We start from the raw sequence: 16,867 nt of genomic DNA on the forward strand, positions 1-16,867 counted from the left end.
AATTTGCGCATTGTTTTCTGCATATTTTTTTTTGTTTCCATAATTTCCCCCCTCGAGTATGACAAAACAGCAAAGGGAAAAGACCCGTTTGGTATTTACCTTTTTACTTTCGAACGCGTAGGCGGCATATCATTATTATTGGATCAACATTTCACCACCATACATTATTTAACATGAAGCTGCACGCGTCCGTTCAAAAAAAAATAGTAAAAAAAAATTGTTGTGGTACCTAAGCTCATTGTTATGCATAAAGAAGTGCAATTTATGTAGTTGTATCTTGGCACCACCGACTGGCCATGATGAAACTATTTGCAGCCATGCCCCATTTGAAGGTGTGAACAGAAATGGTTCGGAATTTTGCATGCAGCCCCTGTCTACTTATGGGATTTGTACTATGGAAATTAGCTATCGGAGCCCGCTCAGAGCGACTTGTACAGATTAATATTAATAAATCATTACAAATCGCATGGTGAAAGTGTTCAAACTTTATAAGCTTTAAAATGTTCTTCAAACAAAGCGAAACATTTTTTTTCTTCAATCAGATGGATGTGTTTCAATTTACTAAAAGTTGAAAATTTCAGTCAATTACTTAACCTTACGTCACTAATACACTTGTTTCAGATGACAAAAGCCACAGTCTACGAAGATGTGATGTGACTCTTAATTCCATCATTCATTGCTTATCTTGATCTGGTCTCAACTTTTTGTTTCCATCCATTTCTGAATCCAAATAAAAAAAAGACGTAAACAAGGATCTTAAATCGGGTGTAGCAAAAACGTACATTTTTTTATTGTTTCACGTTCCAGTAGTGTTGCTTTCTTAGGTGGTTCGTCTCGATGATCCGAATTAAATATGTGTATCACATCCGATTCGGGAAGTTATAAGTTGGGAATTGAGTCTTAAAAAAACGCAATAAAATAGTGTTTTGAGCTATTCGAAATTGTTTATGTTGTTTAGAACTTTTGAACTATTTTTCATTACTTTTAAAGCGAAGAATCTTAAACATAAACGCTGAATTTTTCATTAAATTGTTAAAATAATGTTTGGTGCCATGAAATTTTCTTTGGTTTGGTTCGATTATTTGCAATCTGGAAATAGTTAAAATTTTAACCAAAAATTATTCATAAAATGCAAGGTGATATTTTTGGTAGATTTAGACTATACAATTCATTAAAACTATAAATTTCGATTGAAGAATAAAAATGACTTTTGTCCGGATGAAAACAAAAATTTAGATGACGTTATGATAATTATTCTTAATTTTTAGGTTTCAATTGAAAAAAAAAAATAAAAATAGTAGTACTTGAGTGCATTGAGCTCGAAAACTCCGGATCTGAAAATAGAACAAATTCGAACTGAATCCGAAACTGGAAACAGGTTACGAAATATGACAACGGAAATAAATTTTTATTCTGATAATATGGAGCCAGAACCTCCGAACTGAATTTAGTCCCATTTAAAATGGAAATTCAGCACTGAATTTCAATCGACAAGAGAGAAAACTTTGAAAAACTGCAGCAGTAGACTGAGTCGATTTGGGGCCATTTTCGAATTTCTCAAACCCTGGGTCATCCATGGTTGTTGCAGAGTTCTCAAGTAGCGTTTACATGAGTCAATTTGAACTTTTATGTTTCTATGGGAAAATTGAATATTTTATACTGAAAAATCAACATTATTCTCTTAAAGAATTTATAAATTGGCAAAAAAACTATAAGCAGGTTCAGTTCCACAGGAAAAAAAACAAAAATGATGTTGATTTTTCAGTACAAAATAATCAATTTTTCCCATACAAATATAAAAGTTAAAATTTACTCATGTAAACGTTACTAAAAATCTGCAATAAATCATGGATGAGTTTTGAACTAAAACAAAGCTTTTTAAACCCCAGAGTTTGAGAAATTCAAAAATGACCCCAAATCGACTGAGTCTACTTTTTTTTTTTTGTTTCGATTATAGTCGTTTTACCATCTTTATAGCATTCGCGACTTTATCAACGTTACAGTTGGCGGATCGTTATTGAAGAACTTATCCGGTACAACTGTGTTCGATGTTTACTCTTGGGCTCGAACTCGCGGACATCGGCTCAGAAGACAACAGACTTGCCAACTGAGCTATATCACAAGCCCTGACTGAGTCTACTGTAGCAGGGATCTGAACCTGAAAATAGCTTTTGAGGTTTTGGCAACAGTCATGCTTCAAAATGGTTGAATAACCTTTATCTTCTTCTTCTTCTACTTGAGCTGCTTCACGGGCAGCTCGGGTTAAGGGCCAGTGAATAACCTTTATCAATCATCAAAATTTAAAATTTTGAATGTAGAGCAGAATACATCACTTGCTTTTCCTGTACCCTCATAGCAACCTGTATATACATCTCAGGTGGCGATGGAAATCCCGTGCTAAGTGTTAATAAAAGTTTTTTTGTAAACATTGTAACCAAGACAATTCGTGACGTCAGTTGCATTTACAAACAAACAACCATCATCGCTGTACCAGCGAAAACTAGAGAAAAAAAATCATTGCCAACTGCTGTTTACGATTCTCGCCTAGGCTTAGCTTAGCTTAGCTTGATTAACTACTCACATCCACCTTAAACCGTAAAACCCGAAGTGCATGGTTGTAGAAAATGTATGCATTGCTTGTTCCAAAAACATATTATGATAACAATCACTTCGAGGTCCACGATCGCTGGCGTGGCTCAGTAGAACAAGTTCCACATTGCCAATGGTTGCTACTCCGTGATTGACCGAGGCCATCAATTTTGATCAGAGGTCAAATGAATGGTGCCTGGGATTAGCGCTCATTCACACTGCACAAAACTGATGCTCTCTCTCTTAACGTCAATAACGGCGCCGGCCACGTCCTAGTAGTCAATAGATAGATTGGAAGAAAGAGAAAAGGATGAAAGATCTATTTTGTGCTTTAGGACCGAGGTTACCTCTGCATCCTAGCAAAACAATTTTGGTTGGGAGAGGGGTTGAAGGAATTTATTGGGAAACACTTTTGACTAGTGTTACGGTGAACCTTAAAAATTATTTTCCTAACTTCTATTAGTTCCTATTGAAAGCTTTCAGTTCATTAAAAGGCTTGAGTATGTTAAGTTAAAAAGTGACAAAAATTTACTATGAAGGCACTCTAAAAATTCTTGTTTCTTATTGTTTCTTATTCCGAGTGAAAATTTTAATGCATAGTGTCTATTAAATTTAATCATGCTTCCGTTTCATAGTTTTTCCCTACTTAAGCAATAAACGTTTAACTTGAATACAAAAAATATCTAAACTACTTTAAAATGACTTGAAGTATGGTTGAAAACCCCACAAAGTTTGTTTCTGGATCAAAGAGCATTTTCTTAACAGCTCTAATGATAAAAATTAACCAGTTAATCAATGATAAAAAAAACAACAACCAAAAAAAATATGCAAAATAAAATGTTTCCGTTTATTCCGAAAAAAAAAAAAAATTAAAAAAACGCATAAATGAAGACCACAGTTTTCCAATATATTAACCGTGCTATCAATATTTCAATTAACATGAAGTACTCACCCTGCACAATTCCTGATTCTTACATTATTCAATTCATTACAAACATCAAACTTTAAGTTAACATTTTGTCTGTTATTCTGTATGTCTGATGACTATTCTTTGAAACTTTTTCTTTGAATACTTTGTTAAATAATCAAATCTACGATTTTAAAAATGCATGGAAAATCGACTTGGCGCATGATTCCCGAAAAGCATTAAAAACGCATTTCCCGTTACTTCCGGGAAGCTGTTGAGCTACACAAACCTCACAAGCCTTATCCCATTACTACATAATTACAGTTTTTTTTTACGAACTTCATAAAGTTCATCTTCCAACTACTTATCATTCAACAAGCTTCTGTAACTTCAATTACAGTTAAATAATCAAACTGCTATGATAGACTCAAAAAAAAATTAGATTATTTTAAATTTGAAAATCAATAACCCAAACTTTGATTATGTTCATCATCGATAAGTGTGCCTTATTGTGTTAAAAATGTAGCTATAGCTTTGTGTTATATTCAATTGCGCCCACAACTCTTTTTTGTTTAGTAAGCGATAAGTATTTTAAGCTTTAGAGACAAAAAGGTACAAGCGCATGAAAACTATTTTGAGAAAACACGCATGAAAGTTTCCGTGATGAGTGATTCTCCACATACATTTTTCTCAAAAGATCCAGTCATTTCTCGCTTAAAATAGTAGTAAATGAAATCCTTAGAAATCTAAAATTTGCACCGGAGAGCCGGATACAGATCAAGATATCACAAACTTTGACATTAATAACATGAAATTAGTTATCCACGCGCTTGTTTCCATTGGGTGTTGTAAACCAATAATATACAACGAGAAGTTGATATTGAATAAAAAAAAATTGTTAAACACCTACCTTTCGATGATCTGAAAAATACATTAAACTCAATTTACTTGAACAGATTATAAAGCAGCACTTTTTCTACACTTGAAAAATAACTAATAAAACCAATCGAATTCATAATGTTTAAAACTTGATAGCTTTTTTGTTACTCATGTTTCTTGAAAAGTAGCTTTGAATAGAAAATTAACTAAATGGTTTATCAATCAAACAAAGAAAAAATAGCTTTTGCAGTGTAAATTTGATTTTTAAAATATAATTGAAAAAAATTACCAGTTTCATCCACCATAAGATACATTTTCATTGTTGATTTTGATTTCAGTAGAACAAATAGTTATTAAAAAAAAAGCATTTCCATTAAAAAAAATCACTTTCAACTGAAATGATTTACTAGTTTCATCAATAAATTTTTACAATATAACAAATCAACAAGATTATCAAGATTATCAAGGTTTTAACAAGATTAAATCAAACAATATATAAAGGAAAAATAAGTGCTTCAGAAAATGTGCTGCTAAATAAACAATCAAACCCAATTTTTAAAGGATACGAGTTGTAATTGTTGGAACACTTTCGGTATTTCATGTAGAATTTTCTCTTTCTTATCGGCTGATGTGGCTCCTGTTAGCTCCGGCTCTAAAGATCTGCTGTTTACGATTCTCGCCTAGGATACATAAACATCCTGGCAAGTGACGTAGGCTTTTTTTACCTTTTTACTTTTTGAATAACGAGTTCTGTAATAGTGCGCGTGTATGTTCATCACCTTCTTTGTACCACATTGCTCTCATAGAGGAAGGAGGGGGAAACAAGTCTTTGTAGTGATGGGGTTTACTCAAAGCTGGAATTAAACGGCGCTTGCAATCGACCTAAAGACAGGTTTCATAGTAGCACATACTTTCTTTCTCTATTTTCACTACTTACAGATCATAAGTCGAGATCTTTTTAAACTTTTCACCTAATTGCAATGTCCGTAATTGCTAAACAAATCACAGCAATAATTTTGACCGCCACTAACAACTATACAATCCAAAATAAGCCAAACAAAATGGTGTAAACGTGTGACAAAGGATTTTCGGCTTTCGGTAGCCCAATAAATAAAGATCATTCATTTTAATTTTTTTTTATATTGCGCAACCTTTCCCATTTCTCATTTCCCGTTTTGCTTGTGAATACTCACGTTTTCCAAGGCCTCTGGGGCGTTTACAACAAAACGACACACTCTCCCTATGATCCACGAAAGATTGCGATGCGTCTTGGTTGCAGCCGTTTCTTCCGGTGACGTCACGGGCAAACTGGCACTTGATCCGGAGTTGCCACGTCGCATGCTGATCCGGAATCGTACATCTGCATCTTCCTGTTCGGAGCTTTCTTGCCAACTGGCCAGACGAATGCTTCCGCCTGTGCAACCACCCGTTTGGAGTTCCATTGTATCGGTTCATTGCCAACGCTAGCTTAACCTGCGAATGCGGTCGTACACGATGCGCATTTACTCCCGCGCCTGCTGTCGATGCGAAATGCCACTGTGACGGCGCTGGTTGTGCCGGTGCAAAATTCGAGCTCACGTGAAATGTGGTGAGGGGGTCATCAAAAAAGGGGTCGATTCAGACCCCTCTTCCGGTTGCTCTTCTTAGATTCTGCCGTTTTCTCTTCGGTTCCCAGAAACCACAGCCGGTTTGCTGCAACTTGTGCGGCCGGACTTTGTGGTCAGGATTCCTCCTTCGCCGACTGGTTGCTCGAGGGATTCTCTCCCACCCGGGAGTTAGACTGCGATTCGGTGGCTCTGTCCGCAGTTCGCCGTAGCGCTTCCACCGCCTCAGCACCGGAACTTCCGAAAGAATGATTTTTTTCTTGACGAGATTTTGACAGACGACTTTTCAACGTAGCCAACTTTTGAGAAAAAAAACATCGGAGTTCCCAGTGGGGAATTTGCAAGCGAATTTCGTCTGAATTCGGACCAATTTCCATCTGATTTGTCGATTTTCTTTCCAAATTTTCCAGACCGGGTTTTTTCCTGTTTCAGTTGCACGTTCAAACATTTTTAATGCCAGGGTGAGTATTTATTGGGAAAAAGTGTTGCCATACTGCTTATATCATATCAAATTAACTTTGAAAATTATCGAAAAAATTCAAACGTAACAAACGTTCATCGATTAATTCCTTCTCACTCCATAATTATGAACAATAATATTTATCTGCTCATCATCATTTCCATCATTGTCACAATCATCATGACCGTCATCGCACAGTGATCGAAACTGCGTACAACAATTGGAAAAATTTAAAAATCTAAAAAAAAATGTTCTAGACCATCATCTAAGTTATCTTAAATTTTGATTTAAATGAAAGAGAAAAATGAGCGTTTACTTTCTGACTCTCCGTAAATCATGAACAATAACTTAGTAAATTAGTTGAACAATGTCTTACTAATAGTACTATGCACATTTTCTATATCTAAGGCTATTTGGACAAAGAAGTAACATATTCAAAGAATTATTCACAAATTATCCCTGTGAACCTTATGTACATTATTTTACCAGTATATTTCACGATTTTAAAATCAACAACTTTCTCGTTCTAACAATAAGTCTGAACCAGGGCAGGAAGACTGAATAAAAAATGAAAAAAATCGTTCAAACGTCAAATATATCTTATGAATCTACCCACCAGTGCCAAGGTTCAAATTTTACTTTCTTATACTTAGAGTGATTTTCAATATTTTTTTTATGTCAAAACCACTTGTTTAGCATTTAGCAATTATTTAATTGGGTTTTGTGTTATGGCACATTTCTGGCACATTTCTGAAGGTTCAGACGTGTTATTTAGCTCAAATTTCGTTGAAGCTTTCGAAACCAATAAATAATAATTGATTGATTAATGGTTGTTCTAAAAATAGCCAAAATACCAGAATAAAATTTTTGGTAATTCCCATGGACCGAACAACATTGTTATATAATTCAAAAATTTATATTTACGACAAAGTTGGCAGACTTGCATTGGATAATCTAGCTAGTATATTCGATTTCGTTGTTTACTTTTGAATCAGCTGCAATTAACTCAGGATACTTAAATTTTGCGCCTAAGCAACTGAGTTACATGACTCGCTATACGAAACTTATCCTCAAAAGTTTAAATTAAACGATTACAAATCTTTTCGAAAATTACTGACTTTTTGCCGAACAGTAAAAAGACGATACAGAAATCGCTGGATCGTTTTTGTTTCGTCTTTTTACTGTTCGACAGTAATTCCAGTCTTCCTCCCCTGGGTCTGAACATGGTACGATTTATTTAGGCAGTGTTGCTAGAATATCTTTACGAAAAACTACCTTGTCCAGGATTTTTTTTTTCTTCCGTTTCTGAAAAACTCATTTTTAGCAAAGTTGTAGTCTGATATTTTCTCCAAAAATTCTCCTCATTCGTCCTCATCTGAAGTTGCTTGAGAAAAACGAAATAAATAATGAAATTACTGTTTTTGGGAAATTAACAAATAGGGTGGGATAAAATACGACTTTATGAGTATCATATTTTTACAGTAGTTTAAAAAAAAAACAAAAAACAGCACTTGATCTCTTGACTTTTAATTCACATTTAAAAAATTACGAAGAAAATCAGATGACGGATTGAATAGCAGTAGTGAAAATGCCAAACATATATCGAACCGTACTTTTACCCCATCTATGGCGCAAAAGTTCGAATGATGGGGGGTGAAAGTACAACCGTTAAAAATTCCACATTTCTACACGAAGTAAAGTAAAAAATTATCTTATATCAATTCTTGCTATCAACAGCAGCTTCTGTGTTCGCCTTTGATACAAACCCTCTGCATGGGCGAACAACCTGCGCTAATGGACTTAAATTTGACATGGAGCCTTCTGGTAATAGCAAAGGAACGATATCAATGTTATTTATTTTATTTTTAGCCAGCATGTTTAAAGTACAGGAAAGGCTTAATATAATTTATGGGAAATTTTGTTTCCCATACGCCGGATTTGCAAAAACCATTTTCGGCTAAAAAATAATCATTTTCACACTTTTCCGGTTTAAGTGATTTTTTTTCTCATAAAAGTCACTTTCTCTTGAAAAGTGGGAATGGTGTTACTTTTTAACCGCAACGTTTTATTGCAGAGAATTTTGAAAATGGTTATTTTTCAACCGCACCGCAATATCAAGAAGAATCGAATAACGGTTTTTTTTTTCAATTTAGGATGTTTCATTTTAATTGGGGGATTTTATTCTTTTCATTGTCAGAATAAAGCATGGATCATCAGAATTCTGGACGCACTATTTATTATACCATAGCGCTCCTAGTTGTCGGATCTGGAATTTGTTGACAGTACTTTGTTCGGAAATGTTTCCTCTATCAGGGCTGAAAATTTAATTACGATTCGTTTTGTTCCACAAAAGTTACACGTGATAGAAGCCGCGAGACGAAAATTAATTTTGGACACCTACGTTCAAAAACCCGATGTGGTCTGGTTCAAAAATCGCGAAATCTGATTTGAGGAGGCTTCCTGACCAAAAATTTTACAAAGCCACTGGTCGGAGTGATGTCCCCATCAAGTTCAAATTCGTTTTTGCCAATAACTTTGCAGAAAAGTGTTTGATCTGGCAAGATATTTGGAGCTGCGGCCGAAAAACCCCGGTTTTTTGTGAAAAACAAGACCATGGACTATGAAATGTACAAGAAGGAGTGCCCGGAATAATTTTTTTATTATTTTTCCTTAAAAGTGCAGTGAAAACTCTACAATTTGAGCACGAAACATTTTTATTTCGTTTACATAGCTCCGAGATAGACCTTTTTTAATGCGTCCAGATTTGTAGTGATCCATGCTTTAGTGCGAATTGTTTTAAACCTGTTCATTTTCACATTGTAATTCAATCTAAAGCGGACTGTTCGATTCTCGGGTGTGAAAATCTTGGAGGGAATTTTACTCCGTGTCATTGTTTTTCACACAACCGGTAACGTTATCGTCTTGGCAAACATGCATTTCTTCCCTGCACTTGCAGTTTCGAGTAAAAACCTAGCCCTTTAGTTGAAAATCCATACAGGGACATATGGTTCCACATAAAAATGCAGCGCACTTCGTTCCCCTGATATTGAATCCCCCGGTTAATTCCTATTTGACAAACCACTAAGAGGCAGCGGCCGTTCTAATTCCGGGTGGAAATCAGCATACGGACCATCACGATTGCTGTCCATTTGATTGAGCTCTGTAGGAACTTTCAGCGGCACTAAAACTTCAACCAGTGCTTCAACTGCCACACTCCTGACTCCTGGATGAAAACCTTGTAAGAAAAGATCCGTTTTAAAAACATTTATCATCAAACGCATAGCAGGAAGATAGTCTGGTTTACTAGCGGAAGCCTTACTATCTCGCAGGAGAGTTTGGAGGAACAACTCCCGCCAAAGAAAACTGAGATTCCGGCAGTAAGCCACCTTGGAACTTGTTTTTCGTTATCCCAGAGGGTAATCAACACAAAAATAATATACCTTTTTGCATGAAAGCGAGGGTATCCAGGTCAAGCTACTGTTTCTTTTCCATTTTTATCGATATTTCAATCAGCTACATGCAAAACTTTTTTTTTTCCGCGCTGCAAAAAACGCTCAGTCAAAATGACACTCAAACAATTAATTTTTGTGTTTTTTAACCATTTTTTTAATTTTTTTTTAACCATTTTTGCATGAGAACTTCATTGACCGGTTAATTTTTCTGAAAAAAAAACGTTAAAAAGTATCCAAATTGGGAGTTGTATGACACAAACCAAAAAAATGTTATTTTTCGAGCATAAATGGTTAAAAAAAGTGAGCGTGCATAAATTATAATTTAAAATATTTTGAACAATGCCGAAAAACACTTCAAACGAATAACATGATTAATTGAAAATTCAAGGTATAAAAAGGTACACGCAGCGAAAAGATTTTTTATTTCTAAGGAAAGTGCCGCAAAAACAAAGGATTTTTTCCTTTGATTTTGGGATAAATAATAATTATTTTGGTTCAAATGCATTTTTCTTTGTTTCGAAGAATTTTTCTTTTGAAAAATCTTTTAATCAAAATTCTAATCATTTGAAACAAAAAACAGTTTCATTTAATACAAGGTTGTTTTCGTTTCCTACAATGTAACAAAGATTTAGATTTAAAAGCATTTATTCATTGAACTCTTTGCCATTTATTCCAATTGGAAGAAATATTTTCTGTTGTTCCGAAGTTGCTATTAGGAATTTTTAAACAATAAATAGAAAAATATAACATTTTCAATTCCTTTTTATTCACGAACTTAACAAAAACACTGGTTCACTATATAATTGAATGATCCGATCCTAATTTTCGGTGACAAAGTTTACCAGTCTGGCGTGAAGGCATTTCTTCGTGGGCTGACTTCCGGAAGCAAGTCCCGTTGCTGGCTTTCCTCGCCATCCGACTGGTTGTTGCCGCTGAAGATCGGACCGAAGATACTAACCACTATTGGGGTGGAATGAGCAGTGGTCCTGTAACAATGCAAGCGCTTATAGAAATTCTTAAATATTTCCTATTTTATTTATAAACGGATACACTTACCATTCTTCATCCTGAATTCTCCTAAGCTAACTCTGATTAACTGGTTTAGATTGTTAACACAACCGCGGCCAAACTCAATTCTGTTTTTCTGTTTTATTCTTTTTGCTCAATCCAAAATAACTCTAAGTTTAAAAAATTTTTTGTTAAAGAAATTATTCCTTTTCTCTGAAAGCATTTTTCTTTGGTTGAAAGAAAATTTATTTTGTTTCAAAAGAAATATGCAATTGAACAAACGTCTTTTAAATCAAAGAATTTCTTTAAAATCAAAGTCCTAAATTATTCGATTCAAAAAAATTATTCTTTCTTTCCAAAATTATTCATTTGAATCAAAACTATAATTCATTGATTCAAAGAAAGCAAGAGTTTGATACCAAAAAATGAATTTTTTGATTCAAAGTCAGTTTTGTTTTGTTTCAAAATCCAAGTTTTCTCTGCGGCAATTGCAATATTCAATCAGAAATGTAATTCTGAGTGAGAAAATCACAAAAATTCTCGGTTTTAACCATACTTTAATATTTCCACGAGAAGGTAAGTATCGCAAATTTTAAAAATATCAACAAAATTTATTCAATAAAATGAGAGTAGTGCTTGTTGGATATCTTCATAAGTGTTACCTCTTTTCGATTCCAAATTTTTAAAACCTATGAACAATGAACAACTACCAAATCAAGTTCCTCGTCCAAAAATGAAACCATCATTCAAATTTCCGACTGCAAAAGACATACGACACTCGGGTCCTATACTTGTCATTGACTTATGGCCACGGTTGGTTGGTCGCTTGATTGCACATGCGCACAACCAGTCACGGACAGGGTCATCCCAGTTGGAACCTACCTTATGGCACGGCCTGTGTCGGATGTGCAATTAAAATGGCAAAGACAGTTTGTAGGTTTATGGATCTCGCGACTTCTGTCGGATAGTTAAATTGTTTCTGGTGTCGCTGCAGTAATAACCATTATCATTATGACGACAATGATGATGGTAATGTTTCTGTGGTTGTATAATAGGTTCCGGAAGGTGAGGGCGGTGATCTTAGGGCCACCCGCCGGTGTTTTACGCTTCACGGCATTGCACAACGGGGGGCGGCACATTGTTACACACGTTAATCTTTTTTACTCTGCTGCTTCAGTGAGCTTGCAGGCATGATATCTTGATTATCATTTGCGAACTTCATGCACCGACAACGACGACTTTGAAAACAAACTATCATCTGTTCAATATCTGTTGATTTTGATGACTTCAGTAAGGATAGATTCATTATTCTCGTAAGCGAAACTGTCATTCTTAGGATTGTTTTTAATCTTTCTTTTTTTCTTTTCTTACAGCGCCCAGCATGACCGATGCCTTGAAGATGGCCGATATGCAGAGGGCCAACGTCGAGTTCGAGCGCCAACGACATCTGGCCAATTGGTTGATCCAATCTAGTCCGCACATGCCAGTGGCGACGGCGCAGCAACAGCAGAAACAGCAACAGCTCGGCAAGAAAGGGAAATTTAAGCAAAATCCCATCTTTTTCCTGGCCAAAATCGGTCACAACATGAACCTTACCAATGGTCCGAATCCAGCCGGTGCCGGAGCTGCAATGGCCATGGGGACCAACTCGATAGCGTCCACCTTCAATTCGCAAACTAACCTCCCACTGGCAATAGTATCCTCATCGGGTCGCGATGGCCACAAACCGAAGCTGAGGAGGTTCAACTCCCACGACACGAGCGCCAACATGTTCTCGGTGGCGGATTTCGAAAACGCCCGGTTCGCCCGAAGGAACGAAATCGAAACGGCGGCCATTCTACGCCAGCGGCAACAACGATACAAGCTCAACTCCCTCTCATCCGGTGGCGATTGTTCCACGGGAGAGAGCAAGGGATCGAAGCTAAGTAACGAATCCGCCGGAGAGCCGCTGATTGCCGAACAATTTCTGGACAAATTTTCACTTCCCCGAGTGGTTCGGCTGTCCTACGTTTCCGATGCGACCGGATCATCTTCCGGGGATCAAACCATGACCTCCTCTAGTTCCGCGGAATCGACCAGCACCTCGGAACGGAAACAACAGAAGCAGAAGAAGAAATCCTCCACCTCAGCTAGCCCAACAACCGGGGAGCTTTTCCTGCTGTATCGGTTTATGAGGAACTATAAGGTGTTTCACGCGTTTAACTCCAAGTCCGGCAACAGTCGGAAAAAGGGCTACAAAATACCGCAGGATTATTCCGGTGAGTAATTATTTAGACCAGGAATGAGCAAACCGAGGCCAGCGGGCCGCATGCGGCTCTCAAGACATGCCTGTGCGGCCCGGGAAGCTTCCCTCAAATATAATTTGTTTCACAACTATTTTTTTACGATAGATTGTAAATCATCATAAAATACTAGTCAATACCAATTTAAAAAAAATGATATGTCAAGAAATAATCACTTCACTTGTTTGCAGTTGCATTTGCCCCAGCATCCTTCAGATTGTTGAATTTTTCTAGATTTTAAAGCATTTATTGTGTTCTTGTAAAGGCATAGATGCAATAAAGGGTGATACGGTCAAAATTTGGTCAAGGGAAAACGCGTGTAAATCGGTGAAATCGTTTATTAAAAAATCAAATTAAATTTCTTTTTCAAGTTTAGTGAGTATAAAATTCAGGAAAAATATTCAGTTAGGCTTCCGCTTTTCCAAATCCGAATTGCCGGGCCTTACGCTTAACCCCTGACATCAGATTTTGTACAGCCACCTTGTCTACCTTCTTCGCCGCAAAAAGCCAGTTTGCCTTGAACTGCTGCTTAGCAGGTTTTTGGTCTTCTTAAGGTTCCGCTTGACAATAGCCCAATATTTCTTAATCGGGCGGAGCTCTGGCGTGTTGGGAGGGTTCTTGTCCTTGGGAATCACCTGCACGTTGTTGGCGGCGTACCACTCCATGGCCTTTTTACCGTAATGGCAAGATGCCAAATCCGGCCAAAACAGTACGGAACAACCGTGTTTCTTCAGGAAAGGCAGCAGACATTTATTCAAACACTCTTTCACGTAAATTTCTTGGTTGACAGTCCCAGAAGCTATGAAAATGCTGCTTTTCAAGACACAGGTACAGATGGCTTGCCAAACCAGATATTTCTTCGCGAACTTTGACAGTTTCATGTGCTTGAACATATCTGCTACCTTTATCCTTCCTTTTGCCGTATAAAACTCCTGTCCCGAAGCTGCTTGTAGTCGGCTTTGACGTAGGTTTCGTCGTCCATTACCACGCAGTCAAAATTCGTCAGCATCGTCGTGTACAGCCTCCGGGATCGCGCTTTGGCCGTCGTATTTTGTTTATCTTCGCGATTTGGAGTCACTACCTTCTTGTAAGTGATAGTCCGGCTCGTTTTTTGGCTCGATGCACCGTTGTAGATGATACAACCATCTTATTTGCGGCATCACTGAGAGAGAGGTTAGGGTTTCGCTTGAAACTACCGGCAACACTCTTTGTCGTCTCAGCGGCTTTCGGTTTTCGATTTCCCCTCGATCCAGACTTCCTGGCTGTCGACAAACGTTCCCCAAACACTTTAATTACATTTGTAACGGTTGATTTGGCAACTTTTAGCGATTTTGCCAGCTTTGCGTGCGAGTAGCTTGGATTTTCGCGATGCGCGAGCAAAATTTTGATACGCTGCTCTTCTTTCTTGGACGGCATTTTGACAACTGAAGAGTGAATTCAAAAATCAAAATAGAAGCAACATTCTACGCACACACACCTTCAAAATGAGGGGTGTTCAGATTTTTTAAATGCAAAATTGAAAGAAATACTTCAAGTTGATATTGACCAAATTTTGACCGTATCACCCTTTAATGTACAGGGTCCGGCAATTGAACAGCTAGAAAACTTTAGGAGTGATTATTTCGAAGTATACAAAACTTAGTTAGAGTTTCGGACAATCAACACGGTTTTTTTTCCGAAACGCTCGGTAACGTCTAATCTGGCAGTATTCACATCATTCTGCATATCTTATATGGATTGTGGCAAACAAGTCGACGCAATTTACACGGACATCACTGCGGCGTTTGACTCAGTTTATCACTCAATTTTACTTTTAAAGCTAGAACGCCTGGGAGTATCTGAGAGATTTTGTGCCTGGATCAGAGGCTATTTAACAAATCGTCGTCTTCCTGTTAAAATCGGAACATCTGAATCTTCAGATTTCATTCCGACTTCAGGAGTACCACAAGGAAGTAATTTGGGCCCTTTATTATTCACCCTGTTCAGCAATGATATTAACATGCTGCTTTTTGGATGCGGAGTACTTGTGTACGCGGACGATTTGAAAATTTTTCTGAACGTTAATAGTTTGGCAGATTGTCAGAAAATACAGCAATTCCTCGATACAGTAGTGAACTGGTGTGCTGTCAACCTACTGGCCTTAAGCGTTTCTAAGTGCTGTATCATAACATTTGGACGCAAGAAACTTCCATTTTTGTACGACTATAATATCCAGGGCGAACTTCTACAACGTGTTAATCAAATAAAGGACCTTGGCGTTGTTTCGGATAGTCTTATGACATTCAAGGAATACTACTGTACTACACTTTAAAAGGCCAACCGAATGCTGGGGTTTGTCATACGTCTGAGTAAAGAATTTACAGATCCTGTTTGTCTACGAGCTCTATATTGCTGCCTGGATGGTTCAATATTAGAATCTGCAAATCTGGTGTGGTGGCCATTCGAAACTACATGGGTGGCGCGTTTCGAAGCGGTTCAACGAAAATTCGTACGTTATGCTCTGCGTGATCTACCGTGGGATAATCCTCGAAATATGCCACCTTATGCACAACGCTACGCTTTGCTTGGCCTCCACACGCTGTCGAATCGCCATTATATTGGCCAATCACTGTTTGTGGCGAAAAAATCCTGCGAAATCGTGTCTGGCTATCACTGGAATCAAGAAATACGCGCTATGGTAGCAATGACCCCCTGCGTTGTGCAAAAGTAAGCTTCTGACGCAACTATGCTCTCTTTGACTTAATGTCTCAGCTGCAACCTTTAAACGCTTGATCGAATCCAGCAATAGTGACCAATTAAGAACAAGCTAATAAGAAAACTTTGAATGTATGTTTAGATAGACCTAGATTACACTGAACCCAAATTCACCTTTAAAATACACATGATTTTTCACTTAAAAACAAGGATCCAGTGATTTTCTTCCATTCAAGTGCTACATATACATTTCACTTGGCAGCCACTTAAATTTCAAGTGAATTCATCCAAATTCACTTCAGTCGTCATTGAATTTGAAGTGAGAAAAAATATTCACTTCCCCATCACTTGAATTTCAAGTGAATGTCGGGTTGTAATTGTGTTTATTTTCAGAGTCAAGATGGCAAATTCTATAGAGCAGCGTTTAAAGCTTATGCTGGATTTGAATTTTCCCAATTCTTTACTAGACGATTTTGGGGGTAGTTTGTGTTAAACGTGATGTAATAAAAAGTTTTTTAAAGGTGTTATCATGTTTCAGCTTGTGGGTTGGACTGGACAGATTTTCTGGTTTGCAGCAGGGAAGATTTAGAAGTCGCACTACCCGCAGTAACCGATCTGCCTTGGGATTACGATGGAATTTTCCAATCAATAAATTTATGGCGAAAGCGTAATGTAGGGGAGATGGGGGCATAATGGCCACCTTAAGGAAAATGCTTATTTAACCATAGAGAACAGCTGTAATATGTAAATTACATCATTGTTTCGTGTTCAGACACTCAAATAGTCTATTGCCTAATTGGATGAAACTTGAAAAAGTAGATAAAAACGTTTAAAAATGCATTTTAAAAATTTTTGCCGAAAGCTGAAAACCAGTCACTGTAGAGGCATAATGAGAAACCCCCCGAGGCAGTATGAGCACCATTAATGAAGGCATAATGAGCGTTTTCTGCCGGGGGTTCTAGCAGCAAATTCGACTCGATGAAGTCAACTGA

General features: G+C 37.2%; 1 protein-coding gene across 1 annotated transcript in view; it reads left to right on the forward strand.

Annotated features, from left to right (window-relative positions):
* The window catches only part of LOC129749140 (uncharacterized), a 389,660-nt gene that overhangs the window by 347,170 nt on the left and 25,623 nt on the right, over positions 1-16,867 (forward strand). Inside the window, exon 5 of the mRNA XM_055744027.1 lies at positions 12,273-13,157. Within this exon, the coding sequence (XP_055600002.1) occupies positions 12,281-13,157 (877 nt within the window). The 5' untranslated portion in view covers positions 12,273-12,280. The remainder of the gene's footprint in view (positions 1-12,272; positions 13,158-16,867) is intronic.

This window comes from Uranotaenia lowii, chromosome 2, assembly GCF_029784155.1.
Source record: "Uranotaenia lowii strain MFRU-FL chromosome 2, ASM2978415v1, whole genome shotgun sequence".
NCBI classification, from domain to species: domain Eukaryota; kingdom Metazoa; phylum Arthropoda; class Insecta; order Diptera; family Culicidae; genus Uranotaenia; species Uranotaenia lowii.